The 23,290-nt window shown below is 62.4% G+C and overlaps 1 protein-coding gene across 2 annotated transcripts; it reads left to right on the top strand.

The window, feature by feature from the left end:
- The first annotated feature begins 12,616 nt into the window (after positions 1-12,616).
- Positions 12,617-22,881, top strand: UNC93B1 (unc-93 homolog B1, TLR signaling regulator). Of its 2 annotated transcripts, XM_073346714.1 has the most exons (12): positions 12,617-12,704; positions 15,240-15,361; positions 15,699-15,840; positions 16,762-16,915; positions 17,230-17,391; positions 17,553-17,682; positions 18,596-18,689; positions 18,966-19,090; positions 19,976-20,158; positions 20,444-20,717; positions 20,996-21,114; positions 21,541-22,881. In XM_073346714.1, the coding sequence occupies exons 1-12, from the start codon at positions 12,695-12,697 to the stop codon at positions 21,841-21,843; spliced, it is 1,818 nt and encodes a 605-aa protein (XP_073202815.1). In that variant the 5' UTR covers positions 12,617-12,694; the 3' UTR covers positions 21,844-22,881. The 2 variants fall into 2 exon arrangements, with proteins under 2 accessions (XP_073202815.1, XP_073202816.1); XM_073346715.1 differs by lacking the exons at positions 12,617-12,704; positions 15,240-15,361 and having other exon boundaries at positions 15,734-15,877.
- The last annotated feature ends 409 nt before the right edge of the window (positions 22,882-23,290 follow it).

Raw genomic sequence — 23,290 nt, 5'->3', positions numbered from 1 at the left:
TACACAGCTCAGGGGTGACGACGCAGCCCTGGAGTGGGCCTACCAATGCTGGGAACCCTGCTTCCCTGCCTCACCGGCTCCTGGGAGCCTGGAGCGACTACTGGGTTACGAGAAGCTTTGCAGGGAGTCAGGCCTATCCTGATTTCCCCAACTGCTGTTCAAGGGGTCACTTCCTATCCCACCCCAGGGAGAAGGGTGCCCCAGGCTGCAGCCAAGATAGGCCACACCCCACCCGGCACCCCCTGTACCCCACAACTTCTCTCCTGTGTTTGCCATCCAGCAGGAGAACAGCTGCCTTCAGACGCCTGGCTTCTGCAGTGACTCTGTCAGTCGCTCCAACATCGATGAGGAGTATGGGGTTATTTAGGCTTCAGGGGCGCGGTGTACGGGGCCTTGGAAGTCCTGCAGCCAGTGAGGAAGGAGGTCACTGGCACAGCACTCAGCAGTGCCCAGCTCCAAGGGGGATGCAGCCTATCCCAGCAGAGGGCAGGGGTGGGCACGGAGGAGCACAGAGCACCGCTCGGCCTGTGGCCCTCACCAGGTTCAGTAGGGTGTTTAGGGGTACCTATGGGGTACAGGGCAGTGGCAGCCCGGGGAGATGGGATTCGGTCTCAGGATTAGCATATTGGAACTATTGTAAATAGAGGCTTGAACCCATGGCCTCTGGCTCTGAAAGTGGGAGGCACCACTACCCAAGTGCCAGGGCCGACGCCCCTGGCTGGAGGGCGCAGGAGCAGAGCCCTAAGCCTGTGAACATGGTGTGGCCAGCAGAGGGGAGTGGAGACCCCAAAGCTTAGTCTGGGATGCACAGTGAACGCCAGCCCCTTCCTGGGTACATGCCAGGGCTGGGAGCAGGAGTCTGTCACCCAGCCCCACGCCCACTCACGTTCCCAGGCACTTGTAACTGGCCAAACCTGTCAGAGCCGCCAGGCAGCCTCTCTGCCTGGGGGCAGCCTCTCTGCCTGGGGGCAGCCCAGGGAAGGGATGAGCCCAACAGCTTCTCCAAGGAATGGGTGCGACCCACCCCAGGCAGGTCTGAGCAGTGAGAGGAGACGTGTGGGTCTAGGAGCCCCTGGGCAACTGGCTCAGATCTCTGCATACAGCTCGGGCAGCAGGAAGAACAGGCCCAAGGAGAGCAGCTGGGACCCATGGGACTCAGCCATCTGACTGCCAGCTCCTCTCCCCTGTCCCAGGGCTGGTCCTCATGGGACCCAGTCCTGAGTCTGAGGGGATTTGCAGTGGGGTAAGCTTCCCCCACCCTGCAATATGTAACCTAATTGCAGTGTGTAACCTATCGTTTAACTTAGCTGCTGTACCAGATGATCAGAGGATAGCTAATGTGATGCCAATTTTTAAAAAGGGATTCAGAGGTGATCCTGGCAATTACAGGCAGGTAAGCCTGACTTCAGTACCAGGCAAATTGGTTGAAACTGTAGTGAAGAACAGAATCATCAGACTCCTGGATGAACATGATGTGTTGGGGAAGAGTCAACATGGTTTTAGTAAATGGAAATCATGCCTCACCAATCTACTAGAATTCTCTGAGGGGGTCAACAAGCAGGTGGACAAGGGGGATCCAGTGGATATAGTGTACTTGGACTTTCAGAAAGCCTTTGACAAGGTCCCTCATCAAAGGCTCTTAAGCAAAACAAGCAGTCATGGGATAAGAGGGAAGGTCCTCTCATGGATTGGTAACTGGTTAAAAGATTGGAAACGAAGGGTAGGAATAAATGGTCAGTTTTCAGAATGGACAGAGGTAAATAGTGGTGTCCCCCAGGGGTCTGTACAGGGCCCACCCAGAGCCCATTTCTGCCCCCCGTGCCTTGGGCATCCCTGCACTGGGCTCTGGCCCTTGCATCCCTGGTGGATCCAGCCTTTCTGCCACCCTGGTAGGAGGAGCAGTGAAATTTTGTCCCCTTCCATGGACAAAACTGAGGCACAGAGCCAGGAAGGGGCTGGCCCTGTTGTTCAGGCACGGGGTGAGACTCAGGAGAACTGGGCTCCCTTCTGGGATCCCTGCCAGCCCTGGATCTCTCAGGGCACTGCTTCCCATCAGTACATCAGGGATAATAGCCCTGGCCCACATGTGTACCTGCTGCCGTGGTGAAGAGGCACAGCCCAGCCCAGGTACAGGGCTTTAGCTGGTCCTCAGGCCGCCAGCCCAGGGCTGGGCACAGTGCCCAGTGCCTTACCACAAGCCTCTCCAGGCTCCTCTCACTCACCAGACAGCAGAAGGGCTGGAACCTCCTGGGGCAAGGGGGCAGGAAGCTGCCCAGGGCCCAGCCATGCTGACACTTCCCCACAAGGTGCTATTTGCACTTACTGCATTAGCCACCTAGTGAGCTGGATCCAGCCTACAGACCCCAACGCTGTCCACACGGGGCCACCAGGAGATATCGGACAGCACTGACTCCAACTCATTCCTGCCCTGGGCCTGGATCAGAGCCAGCACTCCCTAGGGGGGAAAGGCCCCCTGCCTATTCTCTGACCCCCTGAGCCAGCCTGCCCTCAACCCTGGGACCAAATAGGAGCTGGCACCTCCTAGAGGGGAAAGACCCCATGTCCCATCCCCACCACACACACCTGAGCAAGCCTGCCCTCCCTAGGACTGGATTGGAGCAGGCACCCCCTAGAAGGGAAAGGCCCTGTTCCAGGCTGGACACCCCATTGGAGTGGCTCAGCGAGGGACCTGTACCTGAGGCACTGCCCATGCACTCCGGAGTTGGGTGCTGTTGAGGTGGGAGCTCAGCACCTTGCTGGCTTCTCGCAGGGATTTCCTCCGACTCAGCCCTCTTGGCAGTGTTGTTTGCTCAGTGCTTCACTCCAGCAGTGCTCGTGGGTGGGTGGCAGCCAATTGGGGCACAGCAGAGAGGGCGGGACGGCTCCCCACCTCTGTGGAAACACAAAGCGGGGTGCAAAGTGTAGAGCAGGGCAGTGCCTCGGAGATGGGGGTGATTGCCAGGGGGCACTGTGAGCACCCCAGAGAGCTGGGCACAGCTGGACCATGCCGCCTCACTGACACGCAGGAACCTGGGGACCAGTACTCCCTGGGAACCACCCTCACACCACCACCCCTGGGACCCTGCGAACCCCACTCCCCTCACACTGCCCACCCCCAGGACCCTGTCCTAGGAACCCCCTCCACTCACAGTGCCCCCCTGGACCCTGCCCTCGGTACCCCCCTTCCCTCACGCTGCCCCCCTGGAAACCTCCCTCCCCTCACACTGACCCCCTGGACCTTGCCCTGGGAACCACGCTCACACCACCGCCCTGGGACCCTGCAAACCCCCCTCCCCTCAAACTGCCCCCCTGGACCCTGCCCTGGGAACCCCCTGCCCTTCACACTGCCCCCCTGGGACCCTGCCCTGGGAGCCCTCCTCCCCTCACACCACCACCCCCTGGGAACCCCCTTCCATTCACACTGCCCCCCTGGGACCCTGCCCCAGGAACCCCCCTCCCCTTATACTGACCCCCTGGACCCTGCCCCAGGAACCCCCGTTCCCTCACACTGCCCCCCTGTGAACCCCCCTCCCCTCACACTGACCCCCGGACCCTGCCCTGGGAACCCCCCTCCCCTCACACACCCACACCCAGACACTGCCCTGGGAATCCCCCTCCCCTCACACTGCCCCCCCAGGAACTCTCCTCCCCCACACTGCTCCCCATGGGACCCTGCCCCAGAGGTTGACTCTCTGGGGCTCAGGCAGATTCCCACCCATCAGCTTGGCTGGGATTAGTCATGATCTGATTCTGAAAACCCCACACCCTAATAATCCCACAGAATCATGTGTGGGAGGTGACACAGCTGGGCCCCTGTGCCAGCACATCTGCCCCTGCCACTGGCATGCCCGGCAGTAACTCACCTCCCGCAGGGATCCACATGCCGGCCGGCTCCTTGCCCTGCTAATTACCGTTCCTGTAAGCAAGGGGTAGTGGCAGTAGTGCCCCAGCTGCAGAAGGGAAACTGAGGCACCAAGACAGGAAACAGCCAGGCCAAAGTCACCTCCAGGAGCTAATGTCAGGGAAAGAGAGCTCCAGGCCCCGCACAGGGGTGAGGCCCAGTTGGCCTTACCTTGCTCCACCTCAGTGTTCTGCATGGGGAGACTCTGTGCTGCCTATGAATCCTCCCCCTGCCATCACTAAGGCAAGGCTGCCAGCCCTGCCCGCAAAGGTGGGGGGCTCTGCAGGGTCCGTGGCTGTGTGACTTGCCCAGCACATCTCCTGCAGCCTGCTGTGGGCCAGGATGCACACTACATGCCCAATCTGGGGGTCCACTTAAGGCACCCTGGCCTGGTCATTCCTAGCCTTTCCCACTGGTTGTTGATTGAGTTTAACCTGAGTCCTCTGCCTTTTCAGTGTGGATGGGGTCCTGTTTCTGCTTCCCCCCTAAGGCCCCAATCCCCTGGCCCCCCCAGGACTAAGTGCCCAGCTCTTCAAAGGTCTTTCAGCTCCCAACATCCGCTGAAATCAAACTCCACTGTCCCTTTGAGGAGCTGGACCCAAGTTCTTTGCCTTGGAATTTCCTTCATTTGCTCTTAATGGTTGTAAATGGCCCCGGGCCATTGGCCCCTGTGGGGCTGCCCTTGGGAGACCTGCCAATGGCCCCTGCCTGCTGCCAGGGGGCCCGACAGACCCTGCTTGTGGGGAGGGGGTGCAGAAACGAGAGGGAAAGCAGGTCCCTGGGGGGAGGGCAGAGCTGACCTAGCGCTGAATGGAGAGGGGAACCCCCCCCCTCCCCCCGGCAACTGCTTCGGCAGGGGGTAGAGCCAGCTGCCGGCCCAGCCTGAGCTGTGGGGAGAGGCATGGGAGGCGCAGGGCTGGCAGGTCCTAGACTCCAAGGCTGGAGGCGCAGGGCCGGACAGGACGCCAGCCAAACGGATCGGCAGCATTGTGCAGGTGCTGTAAGGCCGGCTCAGCGCTTCCTCCTCACGCAATGCTGCATCTGCAACACAGGGCCCCTCCAGCCAGGGCGCCTTGGGATCCAGCAGCCTCTGTCCCTCCCAGAGGTGGGGGAGGCAGAAGGCCGCCCCTCTGCAGACGCCCTGTGTATTAAACAGTAACTAGTTTTAAAAAATAACTTTTCTGCTTATAACAATAATTTTGACACAAATGTGTTTTAGTCTTCATTTAAAAGCGGTGAGAAAACATCAATTCATTTTAAACAACAGGGTTATACATTTCACGTTTGAAATAGTGTGAAATATAAAAAATGTGTTTAATTTATAAAGGGGGGGTCACACTCAGAGGCATGCTGTGTGAAAGGGGTCAGCATTACCAATACAAAAAGTTTGAGAACCACTTCTCTAGGGATGGGGCTCTCTGCTATCGGGGAGAAGGGGAAATCAGCTCTGGTCAGCTTTGTTTGCATCACACTTTAAGCTGGCTTAGCCCCAATTCCGTGTGTTGCAGAGTTTGCTCAGAATTGGTTTCTGTGTCAATTGTCTCAAGGATTGTGCCCTGTACTTGGGACCAGGACAGTGGCATTGCGCTGGGCCCGGGGAGAGGGGTCACTCCAAGCCTGTTGTTAGTGGACTTTGGTTGGGTAAGGAAATCCTAGCTCGTGCGAGAGGAAAGTTGTATTGCAGAGAGTAGAGGGGTTTTGCCCTCTGTGTAGAATGAGGGGTTGTCCTTTGCAGCAAGGCCTGAGAACCCATGGGAGCAGGGCAGAGCCCACAGCTGACTGTGACTCAATTTGAGGATGCACAGCTGGAGCACCACCTTATTCCAACAGCCTGTGGAGAAAGCAGGTGTGCGGGGGTGAATTTACCACAAGCACGGGTGTAATCTGATGAGCTGATTGTGCGCTCAGAGGAGCACAAAGTGAAGCAAGGCTCCTGTGAGTGTCAGGTCGGGTAGTGAAGCTAGCAATGATTGCAGCTGTTCTCACAACTGGCACTTCTGTAGGTGGGGCACCTTGCACCCCAAGAAGGGGGAGTCCAGACCCTCTGATCCCATGGTCAGGCCCAGGTAATAACAGAGAGCTCAAGCCCATCCTTGGATTTCGAGGGGGACCCATGAAGTGTCGCTGCACTAGGAGATCCCAGGAACGCCAAGCTGCGATTCACGATGCTGACTCAGTCGCCTCAGCCCCCTGTGCAATGAACAGGGCGAGCCAGGCACCTTCGAGGGTCAGTGAAGGGTCACCGGACGTCGTTGCGAAAGGGCAGCGGGATTGACAGGATAAGCCCTGCAGGAGGGTTGCCCCGCCTGGAGAAGCAGCGAGCTTTGGTCAAGAAACACGCTCCGAACTCAGCAGAGAGACTGATGCTCAGGAGGCGGTGAGCGGGTCCTGGAGCAGGCCCGTTTTGCGCCAGGGGGTGTGGCTGCGGCAGCCTGGCCAGGGGACGCCCCAGTAGAGGTGCTGAGCTGGCCTCAGCGTGAAGCCTGGCTGGAGCAGCAATGGCACAAAGCAGAGTTCGCCCTGACCTATGGGATCTTCTGCAGGCTGGGCAGAGGCAGAGCTCTTGGTGCAGCACGTCTGCAGAAGGGCTAAGAGATCTGGACTTGGCTACGGCAGACAGAGGCTCCCTGAATCCAGGGGAAGGGGACGGGTGGGGAGCAGGCTCCGGAAGCACGGAGCTGGGTGTTGCTGGTTTTCTTGTTTGGAAATATACAGAGAGGGGCTCTGGGTTTTTCCATCTCCCGCAATAGAGGGATCCTTGGGGGTCCGTGTTTCCTGTGGTGCTCAACACCTGCGAGGGGGGAGGACAAAGGGCCAAGGGGCAGCAGGGGGCACGTTAATGTCCCGATGTCAGAAATAGGAGCAGGGCAGCAGGGGGGAGCTCTGATTTCTTTTATGTACTGAGCCTGGAGCTTGTTGCTCCCCCAGGCACCTGGCAGATGAGTTCACACAGACATGTGCACACTTGTGTCTACAAATGCACACCCCCCCACACCTGCACCCACACGCACACACCCTCAGGCACACTTGCACCCACACGCACACATCCCTAGGGACACCTGCACCCACACACCCTCAGGCACACTTGCACCCTCATGCGCACAAGTTCTCCCAATACCAGGGGCACCTTGCCCCTTGTAGCTCTCTAAGAGGATGGAAGGTGCTGGCTGCACACACCCCCTTACATGGGGGAAGCCAGACAGCCAGGGAATCCATGTACTCTCACTGTCTGTCTGGGGCTGTCCAGCCAGCCCCCCAGCCAGGGCTTGTCAGGCTGGGTAGCAGGGCCCTGCCACAAGTCCCTATGCCCCCGCCCCTCTGCTCAGCTGGCTGGCCATTCTGCCCACAGGCTGCCCACACCAACAGTGCCATCCCAGGCCTGGGCTTTGGAAGCCAGGGCAAGGCCCCAGGCAGCTCCCCTCCAGAGCAAGGGCCCAGCCAGTGCCCACCTGTACTGCTGCTTGGCAGGATGCAGGTGCATCCCCGAAAGCAGGAACAAAGGCGGGCGATCGAGTTACCAAGGGGCCTCTGGGCAACGTGTCCCCCTGCCGCTCATTCCCTGGGCACGATGCCCAACCCGGCTGCACTGCAACCTTAGCACTGCCCCAGCCAATCTACCCGGCCCAGCTGAGGCCCCCCCTGCGAAGGCTCTCCCTGTCTTTCTGGCCGGGTCCCCCCATCGTGGCATCCGCCCACCTCCTCCTCGGCACCATCCCTGGCAGCGAGCTCCTGCCCGGGGGAGTGGCGACTCCGCCAGTAGCTCCCGCGCCATGCCAGTCTCCGTGCTGGAGTGCAGGTCCCCTTGCCTCAGCGCCCCCTGCCCCTTGTCTCCTCACCGCTGAGCCCACAGGGAAGGCCTTGCTGAGCTGGCACAGGACCCAGCCTCCAGCTTCACCTGCCAGCCTCGCTACTGCTTGGATGGCTGCCCGAAATCCAAGGAGCTGATTGGCCGTGCCAGGGCAGGGGGTGGGAAGCGGCCCTCAAATCTCACCGGGGTTATCCCACAGAGTCAGCCCGGGGCCCGTCTAGCCCGGTGTCCCAGCTCCAGCCAGCTGCTTCAGGACAGCACCAGGATGCCTGCAGTTGTGGGACAGTTGCCCCCACCCTGGCTAAGTTCCTGTTCTCGGTGCCATCTAGTAGAAGGAAGTTCCAGAGGTCCATGTAAAATAACACTGAATTTCCTGCTTCAACTTTGAATGCCCCTTGACACTGAAGTTATCTAAACAGACCCCATTCTTGTCCTCTAGTGCTCCCCCGCCACACCCACCCGCTAGTGTCACCCCAAGTGCACGCCCCAGCCATGCCCGCCCATGGTGTCACACCAAAAGTGCTCCCCAGCCATGCCCACTGGCCAGTGTCACACTGAGAGTTCTCCCCAGCCATGCCCACCTGACACCAAGAGTGCCCCCAACCATCCCCACTTCTCACCGCCACACCAAGAACCCCTGGCCATGCCCACTTGCCAGTGGCACACTGAGAGCACCCCCCCCGTCATGCCCACTTGCCAGGGGCACACTGAGAGCACCCCCCGTCACGCCCACTTGTCAGGGGCACACTGAGAGCACCCCCCCATCACGCCCACTTGCCAGTGGCACACTGAGCGTGCTGCCTCTTCACCTCTGGCACCATGCAGGGCGCATTCCCCCCGCCATGCTGAGCTGCCCTTGTCACCCAGAAGCAGCCACACATAACTGAACCGCAGCAAACGGATGCTCCCCCTCTGGCTTTCCCCTTTGGCCTCGAGGAAAGTGCACTGGGCTGGGATTCAGGAGACCAGGAGCTGAAGGCTGGCCACTCTTGGGGGCCATCTTGCCCCACATACACGCCTGCACTGGTGGGGAAGGATCCAGCCCTGGAGGCTGCCATGTTAGCCAGATTGTGGAGGGCTCCATGCCCCCAGAACGCAATGTCTGGAGGTTGGGGAAGGGAAGCAGGCTGGGGAGAGGGTTGCGGGCAGCAGCCTGTCAACTGGGGCTGCTAGGAGCAGGGAGCTGGCTGGCAGCAGGCAGGAAGATTCTGGGCAATGGCCTGCAGAGCGGGGGCGGGGAAGGCATTGCACTGGGATGGCCCTGCCCCCTTGAACTGAGCTGCCCCAATGGGACTGCAGAGCTGCTGGGTGCCTGGGGCCCCGGGTAGTTGGCACCACTCAGCTTCTGGTTGCCCTAGTAAATCCCCCTCTGTGAGCTGGTATGTGAGTGTCAATGGGAGCCCCGCGCTGGTAGCTCGGAGAGCACAGAGCATTGCGGAGCAACAGTCAGCCAGAGTGGAGCGGTGTGCGCCCCATGGTTCCCCCGGCCACAGTGGGGCAGTGTGGAGTATGTGCTCAGCTGTGGAGGCAGAAATGCAGGTGTAACCCACCCTCTGTAGTTGGCCCTCGCGCACCCACTGCTGGAATCTGGAGCCCAGATCTGGAGCACACACTTCCAGAAGGTTTCAGAGTAGCAGCCATGTTAGTCTGTATAGGAATGCATCCGGTGAAGTGAGCTGTAGCTCATGAAAGCTCATGCTCAAATAAATTGGTTAGTCCCTAAGGTGCCACAAGTACTCCTTTTCTTTTTACTTCCAGAAGGGTGTTGATACATTGGAGAGCGGTCAGAGAATGATTAAGGGATTGGAAAACCTGCCTTGGAGTGATAGACTCCATGAGCTCAATTTATTTAGCTTAACAAAGAGCAGGTTAAGGGTTGACTTGATCACAGTCTCTAAGTACCTACGTGGGGAACAAATTTGTAATAATGGTCTTATCAGTCTAGCAGAGAAAGGCCTAACATGATCCCATGGCTGGAAGCTGAAACTAGACAAATTCAGACTGGAAATAAGGTGTAAATGTTTACCAGTGAGAGTAATTAACCATTGGACTAATTTACCAAGGGTTGCCGTGAATTTTCCATCACTGACAATGTTTAAATCAAGATTGGATGTTTTTCTCAAAGCTCTGCTCTAGGAATTATTTTGGGGCAGGTCTCTGGCCTGTGTTGTAGGAAGTCAGACTAGATGATCACAGTGGTCCTTCCTGGCCTTGGAATATATGAATCTTCCAGTATGTTGCATGGCTCCCTGCTAGTGGCTGGGTCAGAGAGGATAACAACCAACTACTGCAGTCAATTAGTGCAGCTCCTCCTTGACTGCAGGTGCCAGGGTTCAGTGCTGCAGGATGAAGGAGCTGGGCTCACCCCCGGCTGGCTGCGGGGCCATGCAGTAGGGGGGCAGGGGAGTTGCTGCAGGCTCTGGGCTCACGTCCAGCTATGGAGCTGTGGGGGGGTTTGTGCAGCTGCACCTGGTGGAATTTCTCACCTGAGTTTTTCTTTTAGGAAATTCCACAGGACCAGGATGTGGCAGAGGTGGCCAAGGACTGCACTCGGGTGCTAGGAGATGGCCGCAGGCCAGCCGCCTGCGCCACCTTCCCCTTGCACAATTGCACCATGTTGGTTTGTGATCACAAGCCTAACTGCCCAGACTCCCACCTCCATTCAGTGCCAAGGACGGATGGGAACAGGGTTGCTGGTATAACAAGCAGGCTCAGCCGGGCATTGTGGGCTGGAGGCATGGACCACTGGGTGGGTTCTCTGGCCTGTGTGATGCAGGAGGTCTGCCTAGCTGATCTAATTGTCCCTCCGGGCCTGAACATCTGTGAATCTGTTCAACATCCCTTCAGTCCACAGCCCTTGCCTCTTTCCCTGCTCCAGACAGACTAGCCTACCCTCGATGGGGAACTGAGAATGAAAGCTGGTGGCTGTTCCACCAGATGCAGCCCCGGAAAGGGAATTTGGTGAGCATGCGACTCGCTGCAGAAAGGGAAGTTGGGGCAAGTGAAACCTGCTCGAAGCTGTGTGGTGTCAGCTGGATGAGCTGCTCCCGTCTGCTGCGAGCGGCTGGCCTTTGCACTGCAAGCTCACTTCCTGAGCAGGGGCTCACGTTCACTGCATGTGACACCCCTGGGGCAAACCCCTCCGTGGCACAGTGCATCCAGGCACCGCTGAATACACCTGCTGCTGCTTGAGGCAGCATGGCAGGAATTTCCCACAATCCTCTAGAGCTGCTCCCATCCTAGCATGCTGTGAAGCAGCACAGACCCTTCAAGTGGCCAACAAGGGCAGCCCATGGCTGGTTGGAGCAGCTGGGCTTTTTCTGGGGAGGCGTTAAGGCCCTGCCCCTAGTTTTAGCTTTGAAGAGGCTGCTCCTGGGGCCGGGCTAGGGGAGGGCAAATCCAGAAGAGGCAGGAGCTAGGGTATCTGGATGGGCAGAGAGGGTGGGAGATTGGGGGAAAAGACATTGAGCAGCCAGTAAAAGGGGAGATTCAGCACATAAGTGAGGCAGCGCTAGGACTAGTAACCCACCATGGGCCCGATGGGCAGAGATGGCCGCACTAGGGCAGATGGTGAACGTACCAAGCAGAGAAGGAACCTGTATCAGACGCCTGTCCTGACAGGCACCTTCCCCGGTGATGGGACTCCCACCACCACTCACCAGGCGACTGGGTTTGGGGGAGCTGTGTAGGGCCTGGGGCACTCTGTCAGCTGTGGATTTCTGAGTCCATTGCCCCAGGGCCTGCTGAGCTGGCAGAGCTCACTGCAGAGACCCCGCTTGGCTTGCTCTCCTGTGGACTTGCTCTTGTGCTGTCTGGCCTGGTCATCTTCTTCAGGATATAGTAAGGATCCCTCTGATGGGTGCTGGCTGGAGATCAGGGCCAGGCTGAACAGCAGCACTGCAGCCAATAGGGATGCAAGTATATACGGGGCACTCTCCCCTGGCAGTCAGTGCTGGCTCAATGCCTCAGGTCAGCACTAGGGGGCGCTGTGTTGAGATCCTTTGGGAACTCCAGGAGCTGGGCCTTGACGAAAAGCTCCAATTATCAAGAGCTGGCAATAAGATTGGCACTTGCTGCGTCCGTGCTTGCAAGAAAGGGGAGCAGGAGGCCATGCTGCCCCATCCCCAAATGCAGGCTGCTCTAGCTCTTTCCCTCTGAGATTTCCCCAGCGCCTAGAGACCGCCAAGGAGATCAGGGCCTCCTGCCTGGCAAAGGCCAGGACTCTCCCTGCCATGTGACCCTGGGGAGGTGTGGGGGCAGTGTGATCCCCTCCCATCCCGGTGCACCAACAGGCCAAGATCTAAGCCCGTCTTTGCCCCCTGTTGCAGCTAGTGACTGGGACTGGTCCCCTCCCTTTATACGGGCCCTCCAGCAAGTATGTGTGTGTGCAGGGGGAGGGTCAGCCCCATCTTGCTGCCAGGGAATCAGAGCCAATTTGCTCCTAGCACTGACCCCAAATTGACCCCAACACCCTTGGGAACCGGCAGCACGTAGTGAGGGTGCCACTTCCTGCTGGGGCAATAATGTCCCTTTAACTCTGCCCTGCTGGGTGCTCACCTCGGGGGCCATGGGGTATTTTCTGGGCGAGTCTCCACTGCTGCCCCTGCAGGGGGCAAAGTTAAGGAGGTGCAGGCAGAATTAAGGTGATGGAGGGGCAGCGCTGGAGCTGAGTCCCCGCACAGTAGCAAGTGCCCTTGTGTCATCACAATATTCCAGGGTAGAGGCTGTAACTGGGCGTCCCTCAAAAATCAGATCCTGGGGGACAGGGGAACGTGGGAGGGGCAAGGGATCGTACCCCTCTATCTCCATCCCAAGGGACAGCCTTGATGGAGGCAAGAGCGCCGAGGCTGGCCGGGCGGGTCCTGCCACTTTAAGAGATGCTCCCCACCCTTCCCCCTGGCCGAAAGGGGAAGTGCTGCCCGCTCCCTCCCCCGCCGCGGGTCCCAGCCCAGCCCGGACCGGAGCTTGCAGAATTCGCCAGCGCTATGGAGTCAGGTACCGGGGCCGGGGCGGCTCCTGCGCTTGATCCCCGTCCCGCCTGCACCCCTGCCCTGCTTTCCTCCTGCCCCCCCTTCCCTCCCTCCTGCCCGCCCCATTCTCCTCCCCGCTTCCCAGCCCAAGAACCCCTGCACCTGCCCCGCGTGCTCCTCCCCCGCCCCGGTGCCTCTTGTTGGGGAGGAATCTGCTCATTCTTGAGTCTTTCTGTGTCAGACGGAACTTCCTGAAACCCCCCCCGTCCCCCGTCCCCAAACCAGGGGGCTGCGGGTCGGGAGTGAGGGGCCCTGGCGGTGCTGTGGGGGATCCAGGGCTGGGATAGCAGGGGGCTGTCGGGAGTGAGGGGCCCTGGCGGTGCTGTGGGGGGAGCCCAGGGCGGGATAGCAGGGGGCTGTCAGGAGTGAGGGGCCCTGGCGGTGCTGTGGGGGGAGCCCAGGGCGGGATAGCAGGGGGCTGTCGGGAGTGAGGGGCCCTGGCGGTGCTGTGGGGGGAGCCCAGGGCTGGGATAGCAGGGGGCTGTCGGGAGTGAGGGGCCCTGGCGGTGCTGTGGGGGGAGCCCAGGGCGGGATAGCAGGGGGCTGTCGGGAGTGAGGGGCCCTGGCGGTGCTGTGGGGGGAGCCCAGGGCGGGATAGCAGGGGGCTGTCGGGAGTGAGGGGCCCTGGCGGTGCTGTGGGGGATCCAGGGCTGGGATACTAGGGGGCTGTCGGGAGTGAGGGGCCCTGGCGGTGCTGTGGGGGGAGCCCAGGGCGGGATAGCAGGGGGCTGTCGGGAGTGAGGGGCCCTGGCGGTGCTGTGGGGGATCCAGGGCTGGGATACTAGGGGGCTGTTGGGAGTGAGGGGCCCTGGCGGTGCTGTGGGGGGAGCCCAGGGCGGGATAGCAGGGGGCTGTCGGGAGTGAGGGGCCCTGGCGGTGCTGTGGGGGGAGCCCAGGGCGGGATAGCAGGGGGCTGTCGGGAGTGAGGGGCCCTGGCGGTGCTGTGGGGGGAGCCCAGGGCGGGATAGCAGGGGGCTGTCGGGAGTGAGGGGCCCTGGCGGTGCTGTGGGGGGAGCCCAGGGCTGGGATACTAGGGGGCTGTCGGGAGTGAGGGGCCCCGGCGGTGCTGTAGGGGGAGCCCAGGGCGGGATAGCAGGGGGCTGTCGGGAGTGAGGGGCCCTGGCGGTGCTGTGGGGGATCCAGGGCTGGGATAGCAGGGGGCTGTCGGGAGTGAGGGGCGTTTGCGGTGCTGTGGGGGGAGCCCAGGGCTGGGATACTAGGGGGCTGTCGGGAGTGAGGGGCACTGGCGGTGCTGTGGTTGGGATCCAGGGCTGGGATAGCAGGGGGCTGTCGGGAGTGAGGGGCGTTTGCGGTGCTGTGGGGGGAGCCCAGGGCGGGATAGCAGGGGGCTGTCAGGAGTGAGGGGCCCTGGCGGTGCTGTGGGGGGAGCCCAGGGCGGGATAGCAGGGGGCTGTCGGGAGTGAGGGGCCCTGGCGGTGCTGTGGGGGGAGCCCAGGGCGGGATAGCAGGGGGCTGTCGGGAGTGAGGGGCCCTGGCGGTGCTGTGGGGGGAGCCCAGGGCGGGATAGCAGGGGGCTGTCGGGAGTGAGGGGCCCTGGCGGTGCTGTGGGGGGAGCCCAGGGCGGGATAGCAGGGGGCTGTCGGGAGTGAGGGGCCCTGGCGGTGCTGTGGGGGGAGCCCAGGGCTGGGATACTAGGGGGCTGTCGGGAGTGAGGGGCCCCGGCGGTGCTGTAGGGGGAGCCCAGGGCGGGATAGCAGGGGGCTGTCGGGAGTGAGGGGCCCTGGCGGTGCTGTGGGGGATCCAGGGCTGGGATAGCAGGGGGCTGTCGGGAGTGAGGGGCGTTTGCGGTGCTGTGGGGGGAGCCCAGGGCTGGGATACTAGGGGGCTGTCGGGAGTGAGGGGCACTGGCGGTGCTGTGGTTGGGATCCAGGGCTGGGATAGCAGGGGGCTGTCGGGAGTGAGGGGCGTTTGCGGTGCTGTGGGGGGAGCCCAGGGCGGGATAGCAGGGGGCTGTCAGGAGTGAGGGGCCCTGGCGGTGCTGTGGGGGGAGCCCAGGGCGGGATAGCAGGGGGCTGTCGGGAGTGAGGGGCCCTGGCGGTGCTGTGGGGGGAGCCCAGGGCGGGATAGCAGGGGGCTGTCGGGAGTGAGGGGCCCTGGCGGTGCTGTGTGGGGAGCCCAGGGCTGGGATACTAGGGGGCTGTCGGGAGTGAGGGGCCCTGGCGGTGCTGTAGGGGGAGCCCAGGGCGGGATAGCAGGGGGCTGTTGGGAGTGAGGGGCCCTGGCGGTGCTGTGGGGGATCCAGGGCTGGGATAGCAGGGGGCTGTCGGGAGTGAGGGGCGTTTGCGGTGCTGTGGGGGGAGCCCAGGGCTGGGATACTAGGGGGCTGTCGGGAGCGAGGGGCGCTGGCAGTGCTGTAGGGGGAGCCCAGGGCTGGGATAGCAGGGGCCTGTCGGGAGTGAGGGGCGCTGGCGGTGCTGTGGCCAGGTCGTGGCACTTTTCCCCATTCCTGTCTCTCTTTCCTGTGTCTGTGTCCCTGCAGGTGGCATTGTGAACCCAGCGATGGAGAAGGACCCCAATCACTACCAGGAGGCCGTGGGCAATGGGGTGGCAGCTGACAGACTGGTGGCGGGAGCTGGTGACGTGCCTGGCCTGGATGTGGGGGTGAGCCCCCTATTCCCTGCTGAGCCTGTCTGGCTGTGCGCTGTGTCCTGGCGGCTGTGGGCTGAGGAAGGTCAGGGCTGGGCTGGGCGAGGGCCAGCCGGGCCCCTCAGTGCTTCCAGCAGTCACATGGCTCCCAGCCCAAGGGGTGTCGCTGTCTGGTGGGAGTGGGGATGGGGATTGGTGGGTAAGGAGGGCAGCCGCTATGCTGGCAGTTCCAGAAGTGCCCGGCAGGGCCCCTCCATGGAGCAGTGTGGGTAGCAAAGTGAGGGGCTGGCCCCTGGGAAAAAGGGTTCCGATTCTGGCCCCGCCTCCCTCATGGCTCCCTGGTTCTCCTCAGCTGGATGACTTTGTGGGCGCCAACCCCGACTATAACGAGGAGGAGGAGGAGCGCAAGTACTTCCGCCGCAAGCGCCTCGCCATCGTCAAAAATGTGCTTGCAGCCAGCCTGGGCGGGATGCTGACCTATGGCGTCTACCTGGGTATGGCCCGCCCACTGCCCCCCAGGCATCTACCTGGGTATGGCCCGCCCACCGCCCCGCCCACTGCCCCCCCAGGTGTCTAGCTGGGTATGGCCCGCCCACTGCCCCCCCAGGCGTCTAGCTGGGTATGGCCCACCCACTGCCCCCCCAGGCATCTAGCTAGGTATGGCCCGCCCACTGCCTCACCTCTGTCTCCTGGCCCCACCCATTGGCCCGCAGCCTGGATGGGGTGTTGACTTACAGGATCTACCGGGGTATGCTCCACCAGTGTCCCTGCCTCCTGGCCGCCCCCACCCTCAGCCTGGGTGTCTCCCTAAGTATGGCCGACCCACTGCCCCCTACCTGGGTGTGATGTTGGAATACGGCATCTATCTATGTTACAGACCACTGTTCTGGGGGCCCCCTCCTGCTAACTGTGTGCAGGGTTTTTCCTGGTGCCCCCACAACTTTTCCTCTGTCCCCCTTCCCTTGCAGATAGCTGCTGTGGGGACCTCAGGAGGTCATCTAGTCCAACCTCCTGCTCAAAGCAGGACCAATCCCCAATTTTTGCCCCAGATCCCAAATGGCCCCCCTCAAGGATTGAGCTCACAACCCTGGGTTTAGCAGGCCAATGCTCAAACCACTGAGCTGTCCCTCCCTGCCTCTCAACTCACTCCCTGGGTCCTGTGTCGCTGCCCCTCCAATCCCAGGAGAGTGCGGGGAGGAATGGAGGTGGGTCAGATCTCAGCCTGATTCCAAGCATCCAGGGCCCTTGCATGGCAGCACCTCGGCCCTGGTAACTTCCCCCATCCTTTCCCAGCTGCCCCATCCTGCAGGGGCTGGGGAAGAGGCCCTGTCCCTCTGGGTTCAGTTCCCCCATGTGCTGGGCTGGGCTCATGGGGTGCAGGGCAGGATTCACGCTGGTGCATCCGGCCCCGCCAGGCCTGCTGCAGATGCAGCTGATCCTGCACTATGACGAGACGTACCGGGAGGTGAAATACAGCAACATGGGGCTGCAGGACATCGACAGCAAGATGCTGATGGGCATCAATGTCACCCCCATTGTGGCTCTGCTCTACACGCCCATCCTCATCAGGTACCTGCCCTGCCCGCCAGCCCACCACACCCTCCGGAACCCGAGAGATCCCTCCCTCCCGAGCCAGCCCCCGCTCTGGTGCCCCTTAGAGGGGAAAGGCTCCATGTCCCATTCCCTGCCCCCTTGAGCCAGTCCCTGCCCTGGGGCTGATCAGAGCTGGTGCCCCTGCCCACTGAGCTAGCGCCCCCTGTGGTGAACAGACCCACGTCCTATCCCCGAGGCAGGCAGAGCCCCATGTCTCCTCATGGGGGGGAGGGGAGGGACGGGGACATGGAGGTCCTACTGCTGACCCAGCTCCCCATGTGACTGCCCAGGTTCTTCGGCACCAAGTGGACCATGTTTCTGGCCGTGGGGATCTACGCCCTCTTCGTCTCCACCAACTACTGGGAGCGCTACTACACGCTGGTGCCCTCGGCCGTGGCCATCGGCGTGGCCATTGTGCCCCTCTGGGCCTCCATGGGCAACTACGTCACCCGGTGAGCTGCCATGGAGCAAGGCCCTGCCTGCTGGGGGGGGGGCGCTCAGGTGTTGGCGAAGGAGGGGTTGTGACCCCTGGTGGGCACTGTGTGGCTCATGGGGCTGCTGCTCCACACCCTCCCTCCCTCCCCCATTTCGTGCTCACAGTTGCCCCCTGCAGGATGGCGCAGAAGTACTACGAATACATGAACTACAAGGAGGAGCATGTGCAGGAGCAGCAGCGTGCCCCACGTGGTGCCTACAACGCCTACATCATCGCCTTCCAGAGCCTCTTCTACGGCTGCTTCCACGTGAGGCAGGGCCTGGGGGTACGGGGGAGGGGGCAGGGGCTAGGTGTTGGCTGGCCAGGGAGGAGGGCTGGGCCTTGGGGGCTGGGGGTACTGGGGGAGGAGGCAGGGAGGTGGCCCATTGTGGACTAGGCACTGGGGCTGTATTGGGGGGGCATGGAGCTAGGCTGGACGCGGGAGGAGAACTGGGGGAGGCTGGGCGTGGGGGGGACGCGGGGGAACAGGGAGGTGGGCTGGGCGCGGCGGGAGACGCGGGGGGGAACAGGGAGGTGGGCTGGGCGCGGCGGGAGACGCGGGGGGGAACAGGGAGGTGGGCTGGGCGCGGCGGGAGACGCGGGGGGGAACAGGGAGGTGGGCTGGGCGCGGCGGGAGACGCGGGGGGGAACAGGGAGGTGGGCTGGGCGCGGCGGGGGACACTGGGGGGAACAGGGAGGTGGGCTGGGCGCGGCGGGAGACACTGGGGGGAACAGGGAGGTGGGCTGGGCGCAGGGGGAGGGGCGGGGGGAACAGGGAGGTGGGCTGGGCGCGGCGGGGGACACTGGGGGGAACAGGGAGGTGGGCTGGGCGCGGCGGGAGACGCGGGGGGGAACAGGGAGGTGGGCTGGGCGCGGCGGGAGACGCGGGGGGGAACAGGGAGGTGGGCTGGGCGCGGCGGGAGACGCGGGGGGGGAACAGGGAGGTGGGCTGGGCGCGGCGGGCACTCTGGCTGCAGCTTGGTTCTCATGTGCCAAGTCCAGGAAATGCAGCTGGCTGTGCTGGCCCAGGGGCTGGCCTGGGCAGTGCTGGGCCTCGTGTCCCAGGACAGAGCTGCGGGTGGAGTGGAGTGTGCTAGTGTGGCCGGGCTGGGGTAGGAGACCCCCCCCACACACGCACGGGACAGGCCCGGCCTCACCTCCTCCCCATTCCTGGGTTCCAGCTGAGCTTCGTCTGCGCCCAGATGCCCATGCTTTTCTTCCTGAATTCGTACCTGTACGACCTGAACCACACGCTCTGCAATGTGAAGAACTGCGGTGAGCATCTGCGGAGGGGGCGCTTCCTGCTGGCAGAGGGGCAGCGTTACCCAGCCAGTGCAGACTGGCTCCTCCTGCCCCATCCTTATCCTTGCCACTTACACTCCCCTCACCCCAGTGCTCCCGCCTGTTGCTCCCTGCCCCGTCCCCTGCCTGCTGCCCCTGCCCCCTCCTCGCTGTCGGAGCACCTGCCCTGAGTCCCACGCCATCCTGTAGGTGGGGCTCTGGGCGCCCCCTGCAGGCCGGTTGGGCTGTGACACCATGTTTGCTCCTCAGGCACACTGAGCAAAGGCATGCTCCCCGGCTTCAACGCCACCGTGCTGCAGAGCCTGCCACGCAGCATTAACCTCATCATCGTCGAGAGTGTGCTCATGGGCGTAGCCTTCCTCTCCATGCTCATGGTATGGACCAGCAGGGGAGTGTGTAGGGGGCCTTCCTCTCCATGCTCATGGCATGGACCAGCAGGGGAGTGTGTAGGGGGCCTTCCTCTCCATGCTCATGGCATGGACCAGCAGGGGAGTGTGTAGGGGGCCTTCCTCTCCATGCTCATGGCATGGACCAGCAGGGGAGTGTGTAGGGGGCCTTCCTCTCCATGCTCATGGCATGGACCAGCAGGGGAGTGTGTAGGGGGCCTTCCTCTCCATGCTCATGGCATGGGCCAGCAGGGGAGTGTGTAGGGGGCCTTCCTCTCCATGCTCATGGCATGGGCCAGCAGGGGAGTGTGTAGGGGGCCTTCCTCTCCATGCTCATGGCATGGGCCAGCAGGGGAGTGTGTAGGGGGCCTTCCTCTCCATGCTCATGGCATGGGCCAGCAGGGGAGTGTGTAGGGGGCCTTCCTCTCCATGCTCATGGTAGGGACTGGTGGGGTGGGGCATAGAATCATAGAATATCAGGGTTGGAAGGGACCTCAGGAGGTCATCTAGTCCAACTCCTGCTCAGTAGGGCAGTGGGGGGCCTTTCTCTCCATGCTCATGGTATGGACTGGTGGGCGGGAATGGGGGCAGGGCTTTCCTCTCCATGCTGTGCCACCCTCCTCCATGCTCATCACGCAGAGCTCCCCAAGGTGGGTGTGATGGGGTCAAGGAGCCCATGGTGGGAGCTGTGGAATGGGGCAGTTGCTGGAGAGGGGTCTACAGCTTCCACACCCAACCTGACCCACAGCCTTGGCCAGCTCTTCCCATCACTCCCTAGCTCACCCTATGCAAGCGGTGGCAGTGCCCCCCCTTGGAGTGGGGTCCCTACCCCTCTGGGTTTCAGGGTCTCCCATACTCACCCCCCGCCCCCAGGTGCTGATCCTGTGCGGCTCGGCTTATCGCCCCACGGAGGAAATTGACCTGCGCAGCATCGGCTGGGGCAACATCTTCCAGCTGCCCTTCAAGCACATGCGGGACTATCGCCTGCGCCACCTCTTCCCCTTCTTCATCTACAGCGGCTTCGAGGTGCTCTTCGTCTGCACCGGCTTCTCCCTGGTACAGCTGCGCCCATTTCCGTGGGGGTGGGGGAGGCCACAGCAGAAGGAGTGGAGTACAGTGCTCTGGTGGGGGGCTGGGCACAGGCAAAGGGGTGGGGGTCTGCACTATTGGGGTGGGGCTGCGTGTAGCAGAAGGGGTGGGGATTTGGATGCGGGTGCCCTCTGCCAGGGGCTGGGGGAGCAGGGGGACTGCCCTCTGCTGGGGGAGCAGGAGTGGGAAGGGGGGCTGCACTCTGGTTGGGGGCCAGCCATGCCATGCTAACCAGCATCTGCCCCCCCCCAGAATTACGGCGTCTGCGCCATTGGCCTGGAGAAGCTGGCCTACATCATCATGGCCTATGGCTTCTCGGCTGCAGCTTGCTCCAGCCTGGCGCTGTCCATGCTGTGCCTGCCCCGCCAGGCCCCACTGCTGGCTGGAGCTGCCGCCCATGCCATCTTGCTCATCGGCCTGTTCTGCTGGGCACCCCACCCGCGTGTCCTGGACCAGGCCCCCCTGCTCTACCTGGTGGCAGCGCTTTGGGGGCTGGGTAGCGCCCTGAACAAGACCAGCCTCAGCAGTGAGTAGTGGGGTCAGGGGTGGTGGGGTGGAGTGTAGCCCCGGGCCCAATATCAGCCGGACCCTGCCCGTCGCTCCCAGTGATACCTCCACCCCCATGGGGGAGGCAGCCCAGTGGCTCTGGAATGGGGCTTTGGGCCTGTCTGTGCAGTTGGAAGGTCCCCCCACCCCTCCCCTGGCCCCAGTGGACCCGGGAGCTGTGACCTTGTCCAGTGTGGGGGAGGAGCTGCTGTCTGTATGTCTGTCTGTCTGTCTGTCTGTCTGTCCGTCCCCCCGCAGCGCTCCTGGGGATGCTGTACCAAGACAAGGAGCGCCAGGACTTCGTCTTCACCATCTACCACTGGTGGCAGGCGCTGGCCATCTTTGTGGTGTACCTATGGTCGGGGCTGCCCATGAAGGTAAGCGGGAGCTGCTCCCAGCCTGCTCTCCAGTGGGGCAGGGCACAGGGGGCTGGGTCATGGGAGGTGCAGGCCTAAGGCCACGATCCCCAAAGGGCGCAGGACTGATGTGGGACAGGAGCCATTTTCACCAGCCGTAGGGGCAATTGCCCTGCTCCCCAGCGGGGCCGTGAGAGACTTTCCTTTGGTTCTAGATCAAACTGTTTAGTCATGGGCCTGGCCCTGGCCTCAGTCAGGACAAGCCCCTTCCTGGAACTGCCTCTCCCATCATTTCCCCCTCTGGGTGAGGTAGGCAGCCTGGCCCAGATGGTTGGGCGGGAGGGGTGACCCTAGCCTGTCCCCTCTCCTGGGCCCAGCTGGTGGGGGGCAGGGGTGGGGGAGAGTCCAGCCCTACCCCTGCTCAGCCTGCGCTCTCCCTTCCCCCAGGCCAAGCTGTCCATCATGCTGCTGACCCTGGTGGCCTCGGTGCTCTCCTACCTGTGGATGGAGCACAAGCTGGGGCGGCACGTGCTCTACCGCGTGCCCAAGATCCCCAAGCCGCGGCACAAGGTGCGGGGCTACCGCTACCTGGAGGCCGAGAACTCAGACGAGACGGGCTCGGAGGGGGAGTCTGAGCAGGACAGTGACAGCTCCCAGCAAGAGCAGGCAGGGCCCGGTGGGCAGCGGCACCAGCAGAAGTGTGCTTACGAGCAAGCACTGGGGGAGGAGGATGGGGAGAACGTGGGCTAGGGAGCCCCCCATGCCCGCCACCATCACCAACTCACTGCAGCTTTCCCCCCATCTTGCCCATTGGCTGTGGTGCTGGATTGTCCCCACCGAACTGTGCCAGCCGGGCCTGGCAGCATCTCCCACCCTCTTCCAGGCCTGGTGGGAGGGGCCTGGAGGCAGAGAGAGGACCCCGCACATCAAGGTGACCCGGTGACTATTCCAGAGGGCATTGGAGCCCTGTTCCGCTGGGACTCCCAGTCCACTTCACAAAGCAGGTTTGCTATGGGGCTGTTTAGCATCCGTCCCTCCGGGCTGCCCCCAGAGCGCCCCCTGCACTGGTTGGGGTCTCCAGGGGCCTTGGTGCTGTTGGAGCTGGTCGGGAATCAGGCCCGGTCTCCCAGGGCAGGCACCGGCTCGTGTCAGCTCTGGACTGTGCATGGTGCTGTCTGTAATGGGCCGGGCCCAGCCCAGCCCTGGGTAGTGCGTAGAGAGGCTGGTGCATTGTGGAGTAGTACTGTGTTACCATGCCTGATACTCGGGCTTGGGATCTGCCCTCTTCCAAACGTGGAGTGGCTGGCACTGATCGTTGCCCTTTGTGCATGGGCACCACTGCTGTGCCCATCTGAAAAGGGCAGCAGTTGTTTTTCCCAGCACACATGGTGCCCACATAAGGGGACGATGCCAGCCCCCACAGCTGCCTTTTCCTGGCAAAGCAAGGGAGGGGCATGGAGAGCTTTCTGCCAGCGCCCCCTTCCAGGAGGGGAGGGCCCAGCCCCATACTCAGCAGCCTACTGAGGCCTGGCACCTGTGTGAGCGGGGAAGCCCATGAGGCCAGGCCAGCCTGGGCACTGGTGCTGTAAAGCCCTGTCCTGCAGTAGAGGAGCTGTGATTCCTGCTGCTCGAGCTGCTTTTCCCTGTCCCTGCCCCACCAGCCCCCGCAAGAAGCAGAGCATACCATGTCTGCAGGCTGAGTTCTGGATACTGGACACTGCCCCCCACACCTCCCGTGTCCTACTGTGCTTTGTAAAGGCCCTTTCCCAATAAAGATCCTCTCTCTGAGCTGCCGGGACTGTGTGTATCTGGGCTGAGGGGGCTGCTGGGTTGTGTTCTGGGTGGGGAGGTCATTCACGGGCCAGATGCCCATGCACTCTGGCACCCTGGCCCAGACCAGCTATTGCCACCTGGGGCTCATACTTGCCTTGCCAGGCTGGCTCCCTGGCATCTCAGTGAGGAACCCAGAGAGGAGTGGGGCACTCTGTGAAGGGAAGGAGGCAGCAGAAGGGGGCACTCAACTCTGATCTTCCTCAAGAGGAGGGTGAAACGCATCATGATGGCGGGGGGAGGTGCTGTGGCAGGGCCGGGCCTTCGGGGGACAGCCGCTGCCCACGGACCTGGCTTGGCATGGAGTGGGTGGGCCATGTGCTCACGGGGCTGTGGGAGTGGCTCCTACAGCATGCGCTCCCCAGAG

Source organism: Lepidochelys kempii, chromosome 6 (genome assembly GCF_965140265.1).
Source record: "Lepidochelys kempii isolate rLepKem1 chromosome 6, rLepKem1.hap2, whole genome shotgun sequence".
NCBI classification, from domain to species: Eukaryota; Metazoa; Chordata; order Testudines; family Cheloniidae; genus Lepidochelys; species Lepidochelys kempii.
This window is presented reverse-complemented; position numbering and strand designations above follow the sequence as displayed.